This window comes from Nicotiana tomentosiformis, chromosome 5, assembly GCF_000390325.3.
Source record: "Nicotiana tomentosiformis chromosome 5, ASM39032v3, whole genome shotgun sequence".
Taxonomy (NCBI): Eukaryota; Viridiplantae; Streptophyta; class Magnoliopsida; order Solanales; family Solanaceae; genus Nicotiana; species Nicotiana tomentosiformis.
Genome location: NC_090816.1, coordinates 33,747,733 through 33,754,305, shown reverse-complemented (window position 1 = coordinate 33,754,305; position 6,573 = coordinate 33,747,733). Strand labels below are relative to the sequence as shown.

Here is a 6,573-nt window from a genome sequence, read left to right as displayed (position 1 = left end):
AAATTTTAGCCAAACATCACCTAACATTAGTACAACCAGTTACTCATAGACGCATAACAAAAAAACATGAAAATGAAGAAGAGAACGAAAAATCTTTTACAATGTTAAGTCGTCTGAATTTCAGCCTTGGCTCTATCCCTTGTGAGGTTAAACTATTATTTGTAATAACTACCGGGAATAATAGGAAGATTTAGAAAGTCTGACATTTGGCCTATATGATTGCATTGGGCATTGGGGTGTAGGTTCCTGTTACATAGCAAACATGTGTCTCGCTGCAAATAATAGTTTTACCTTTCAATTGCCACACAAGATTGCTTTAATTGTAGTATTGGAGCTTAATTATGAGTCTCATCCACAAATCAATTATGACTCTAATTTGGTAGGGCGATTATGGAATATACACTATAGCTATGAAGTGCAAATCTTGTTAACAGAATTATACCTTGATTTCTATGAGGCATCTAAAGTTGGGTATCCACATGTTTGGACCAATCCAAAAACAAAAAACTAAACTTGAGAGATTATTTTAAAATTTTATTCATATGCATCATAATATTGACACGTTAACTTATTGCGATCATGACAATACATATACTGCGAAACAACAACAACAACAACCCAGTGAAATTTTACTAGTGAGGTCTGGGAAGGGTAATGTATACGCAGACATTACTCCTACCCCGAAAAGGTAGAGAGGCTGTTTCCGAAAGACCCTCGGCTCAAGAGCACAAAAAGACAAAATAAGACAATATCAGTATCACCACAGAAATTATAGGAAAAATAGGAACAACATGAAATCCAGAAGAAAGATGCAAAGCAAAAACGAAAAAAAAAGCAAAAACAAAAACGATAGCTATTAAATTGGTCCGACACTGAAACGCAAAATAGTAAGACACGACATTTTCACTAGCTAGCTTAGACAAAAACTCTACCAGACTAGTCTCACAACGGTACGAAATAAGACAAGACTCAACTACCTTCTAACCTACAACCCTAATACCCGACCTCCACATCTTCCTATCAAGTTCCATGTTCTCGAAAATCTGAAGTCTCGCCATGTCCTGCCTGATTACCTCTCCCCAATACTTCTTCGGCCGCCCTCTACTTCTTCTCGTGCCCTCCACAACCAGCCGCTCACACTTCCTTACCGGGGCATCTGGGCTCCTCCTCTGTATATGCCCGAACCATCTGAGCCTCGCTTCCCGCATCTTTTCATCAATGGGAGCCACGCACACCTTCTCCTGAATATCAACATTCCTAATCTTATCCATCATAGTGTGCCCGCATATCCACCTCAACATCCTCATTTCTTCTACTCTCATTTTCTGGATATGTGAGTTCTTAACTTCCCAACACTCAGCCCCGTACATCATGGCCGGTCTAACCACCACTTTATAGAACTTACCTTTGAGTATCGATGGCACTTTCTTGTCACACAGGACTCTAGATGCTAACCTTCACTTCATCCATCCTACCCCAATACGGTGTGTGACATCCTCGTCGATCTCTCCTCCCCCCTGGATAACCGACCCAAGGTACTTGAAGCTGCCTCTACTTGGGATGGCCTGTGAGTCAAGCCTCACATCCACAACCACTTTTCCCGGCTCAGCGCTGAACTTACACTCCAGGTATTCCGTCTTCTTTCTGCTCAGCTTGAAACCCTTAGACTCAAGAGCCTGTCTCCAAACCTTCAGCCTCTCGTTAACACCGGCTCGAGTTTCATCAATCAAAACTATGATGAAAAATGAATTAAATAAAAATCTTCGGAACAAGTCAATAGCTTCAATGTCCACTTAAGTCGGAAAAGAAAAAGAAAAAGAAAAAGAAAAAGAGAAGCACAGACATAGAAATGCTTAAATATGATGAAAAAGCGAAAAAAACAGCCAATAGTAAAGTAAAAGATTCCAAATTCAATTTGTGTACAAGTCAGGTGACATGTGAATATTCCAAGAAACATTGCATTGTACCTCCATTAGATTTTTACCACTAGCCTTCGCAACAAGAAACAGCCAAGGTACCAAATTCAATTTGTGTACAAGTTCAAGTGACATTAGAATTTGCCAAGAAACTTACCATTTGTAACTCTAGATATTTACCTGTCTTTCGCAATATGTATATGGGCAGCACATTTGCAACTAGCCTTCACTACCTCGAGAGGTCCATAACTTTAAGCCCTCCCCCTCCCCAACCCCCCACAAAAAAAAAAAAAAAAAAAAAAAAAACCAAACAGAACCTGCCATCACCTTTAAGAAATACTACTATAAATTCAAGTGCCCAAATTGCATCTCTTTATACTAAAAGTATAAGTCTATAACTAAAGAAATATTAGTACTACTACTAGCCTTATAGTCTTCTTTTTATAGTAGTAGTAAGACACTTGTTTTAGTACTATATTTCAATTATTAACAGTAATGGCCTTCTCTGCTGGGCAATCTTATGCAGTTTCCACAACTTTTGATCCCTTGCAACAAAATTCCTGGGGTTCTAAACCTTATGTTTCATCATGTTCCTTCAACAACATCACCTTTAGAAAATGTGACAAGTCCTATATCTTGTCAAGAAAGCCTCTCTATATTTCAGCAGTAAGTGGATTTGGATACGCTGATGAATCAAAGGAGTCCAAATCTAGGGACCCTTTAGTCCAGTGCAATGCATATGAAGCTAGTCGACCACAGTCGATACCAATCAGCATTGAGTTTGGGCAAGAAGCTCAGGCTGCTGCTGCTCAGAAGCTCAAGATTGGGCTCTATTTTGCAACTTGGTGGGCTTTGAATGTTGCCTTCAATATCTACAACAAGAAGGTGTTGAATGCATTCCCATTTCCTTGGCTTACTTCCACTCTTTCTCTGGCTGCTGGCTCTCTAATGATGTTGGTTTCTTGGGCTACCAGAATTGCTGAAACTCCAAAGACTGACTTTGATTTTTGGAAAGCCTTGTTTCCTGTAAGTAAATTATGAATCTTTAAAAGTTCATTTTTGGACATCAAAACTCAGGTTCTAAATGTTTCTTGTATTGTTTTTAGGTTGCCATGGCACACACAATTGGGCATGTGGCTGCAACAGTGAGCATGTCAAAAGTTGCAGTTTCCTTTACTCACATAATTAAGAGTGGAGAGCCTGCTTTCAGTGTTTTGGTTTCAAGTTTACTTTTGGGTGAAACTTTCCCATTGCCAGTGTACCTTTCACTTATGCCTATTATTGGTGGTTGTGCACTTGCTGCTATTACTGAGCTCAACTTCAATCTAACAGGTAAGAACAAAATGCATGTTTCACCCCTCAATTACAAATTTGTATCTTAGAATTCTGTAGTTTTTAATCTTGATAACATGCAGGTTTTATGGGGGCAATGATATCAAACTTGGCATTTGTATTCAGAAATATATTCTCAAAGAAAGGGATGAAGGGGAAGTCAGTTGGAGGGATGAATTACTATGCTTGTCTTTCAATGATGTCTCTTTTGATTCTGACTCCCTTTGCTATTGCTGTTGAGGGTCCACAAGTATGGGCACTTGGATGGCAGAATGCAGTCTCCCAAATTGGCCCAAATTTCATATGGTAAGTACATAGAGTAGTTTTTAGAGATAACATCACTTTGGTTATATTTGTAAATCTGCAAGATTTTGTAAACTGATGTCTGTCTTTTTTTGGTTAGGTGGGTGGTGGCCCAAAGTGTGTTGTATCACTTGTACAATCAAGTCTCTTACATGTCCCTAAATGAGATCTCCCCACTCACATTTAGCATTGGTAACACTACGAAGAGAATTTCTGTCATAGTCTCATCTATCATCATCTTCCAAATTTCAATTCAACCAGTTAATGCCCTTGGTGCAGCCATTGCAATCTTTGGAACTTTCCTCTACTCACAGGTAAATAGATTCAAAAAGTAGTGACTCATCAGTTTCAAAAAAATTGATATCTTTCAATATTTCTTTAGTAGGAAATATTTATAGTCACATAAATGCTCTGGCAAGTTTAAGACTACAAGTTTAAAAAGTTTTACATCGGCACAAATATTATGGCTTATTTAAGACCACATATCTCAAAAGTATTTCTTTTTTTATTTAAGTTTGTGCCTAGTCAAACTAGGGATAATCTTTTTAAAACATACGAGATTATATTATTTGATATTGTCATTGTAGTTTCTTTTCATATTTACTTGGGGACCAATGAAGATCCATCAAATGATCAATCTAGCATATGGACAACTTGCACCCCATGCTTAGACAACTAGAAGGATTGTGACCACTCAAATGAAACCTTTGATTCACTTATAAAATTAGTCCATTTTGAGCTAAATTTGTTTTTCTTGTTTTATTATTGCAGGCTAAGCAGTAAGTGAAGTTTGGCGAGAGGTGGAAGTAAAAAGTGGACAGCACTAGACTAACACTTGTTATAGATGAGATAAGATCATATATCTTAGTGACTATTATTTTCTTCCTAACAAATGACCGGAAACATCAAGAAAACCAAAATGCTGTTTCATCCTAGCTGCAACTCCCATCCAAGAATTTCTACCAACATTTCTACTGTAGATTAATATGAGAATATTTTGTATTAAGTGTACAATGATTATAAATTCTAATGTTCAGTTTGCTCTATTTCATATTCGGAATGTAACTGGAGTAGTTTAAAAACTTGTCTTACAAACTAATTTTCCATACTGTTTTGACCTATTTAAATTGAGAAGAAGTTAAAGGAATTTGCATAAAAAAAGAATATTAGTACCACTCCCAATCTCCCATAGAAAGGTTCAAGCCAAAATAGAAAAGCGAAGACTTGCAGTATTTACATGGCCGACTCGTTCAAAGTCCTCGTTTCCTGTTATTCCAATACCAACTTCGGTAAAGTGAAAGTGTGAAATCAAACAACTGAATTCTGCAAAATTGTTATAGATTCACATAAAGCTACATAACGAATTTCATGATATCCTTTCCCAGGGTCAAAGGGCAAAATTAGATTACACAAAAATTGGTTAATCAACAATGCTAATAGTCAACTTGACTCTAACTAAGCTATTCAACTTTAGTTGGAAATAGAGACGGAGATCACACAACAACATTTCTTATAAGCTCCTCTGATACATATTAAATCCTCAATATAAAAGCGAGGAAAAAATAGAGTTAGAGCTGCACGCGATTTTGTTATTTTACTGAGATTGTGAGCTAATTAAGTCTGAGAACATGCAAACAAACAAAGCTTCGTTGATTGAGAGCTTGCAAGAGAAGCAATTCCTTTTACAATCGGAAGAGAGGAGAGGAGGAAGAAGAGAGAGTGTTTATTATTGTGAGCGCTTGAACAATGCTCTAATAACAAAGTTGCATTGTCTTGTAACTAACTTGCTAAACTAACCCCTCATAACATTCTAATTGCTAACTGACCCCTAACCTCCTTAGCCTCTCATTTGGCCTTCAATACTCCCCTCAAGTTGGGAAGTAGAAGACACCCAACACTCCTAGCTTGGGCGGAAGTGATTGATGCTGAGCAGCTCCCAAACCTTTTGTCATCAAGTCCGCTAACTGTTGCTCTGTAGGTATATATTCAGTGGCAATCAGTGCTGACTTGATGCTTTCTCTCACGAAATGACAATCAATTTCTATGTTTGATTCTTCATGAAATATAGGATTTGCTACTATTTGTAGAGCAGCTTTATTGTCACAGTGCAAATGCACTAGCCTCATCACCTTGTTTCCCAATTCTTCTAGTAATCCAACTGTCATGCCACGAACTCGAGGAGCGTGACCTGCGCTCAACCGAGTAAACCCGGCTGAGCAAGCCTGTTAGATTTTCTTCTACTCAAATTCATTCATGAAAAAAGAGGAGATGCACTCCATTAATCAAACACTGAAAAGATTTCATTAACTACTCTCATTTCATTTCCATTAGCAGCTTCATTCATAATTTCCAAAATATTACAATTTTATAGATATAATAAAAAATATGTTTGCCAAATATCAACATTTCTAGTTCAATTCCCCACGTCAAACACCACCCACAACCTGTCTACGGAACCTCTAAGTACAACAGAAGAGTAATATAGAAATGCTGGCAACAAGGCCCCGACTATACCTAAAAATACAAAGTACAACATCAAATGACATCAGGCCCAGAATAGAGTAGGGCTCACCAAAACCTGCTGAATAGGGAGTAACTACTAACGAGGACCAAAGTTGCCCGCTGATGAATCACCTGCATCCATTGAAGATGCAACGCCCCCGGCAAAAGGGACATTAGTACATACGGAATAGTACTAGTATGTAAATCTAACTGTCCACTTTCAAAATAGAATGCCAATATAAGAAAGAGAAAATCATAAAAATAACAAGTCACAATCAATGATATCCAAATGCCAAGTTAAAACATAATAATTTCCAAAATACAAAGATAATATTATTTTTGGTTGGGAGATCATTAATAACAATATACCATCATTCACAATACTAATACCACCGTACTTTTAGAACGGAGTACGATCACGACCCGATAAGCTAGGCAATCTCATTAGAGACATCAACCATAATCACTCTCAATACTAATTCCACCGTACTTTTAGCGCAGAGTCTGATCACGACCCGAT

The 6,573-nt window shown here is 37.6% G+C and overlaps 1 protein-coding gene across 3 annotated transcripts; it reads left to right on the top strand.

The window, feature by feature from the left end:
• Positions 1 to 2,156: 2,156 nt before the first annotated feature.
• LOC104111272 (glucose-6-phosphate/phosphate translocator 2, chloroplastic-like) lies at positions 2,157 to 4,602 on the top strand. Of its 3 annotated transcripts, none has more exons than XM_009620938.4 (5): positions 2,157 to 2,942; positions 3,023 to 3,248; positions 3,332 to 3,554; positions 3,652 to 3,865; positions 4,323 to 4,602. In XM_009620938.4, exons 1-5 carry the CDS (start codon positions 2,412 to 2,414, stop codon positions 4,332 to 4,334), a joined length of 1,206 nt encoding a protein of 401 aa, XP_009619233.1. In that variant the 5' UTR covers positions 2,157 to 2,411; the 3' UTR covers positions 4,335 to 4,602. The 3 variants fall into 3 exon arrangements, with proteins under 3 accessions (XP_009619233.1, XP_018631494.1, XP_018631493.1); XM_018775978.3 differs by lacking the exon at positions 4,323 to 4,602 and adding an exon at positions 4,111 to 4,288 and having other exon boundaries at positions 2,284 to 2,801; positions 3,652 to 3,885; XM_018775977.3 differs by lacking the exon at positions 4,323 to 4,602 and adding an exon at positions 4,111 to 4,285 and having other exon boundaries at positions 2,284 to 2,942; positions 3,652 to 3,885.
• Positions 4,603 to 6,573: the final 1,971 nt, after the last annotated feature.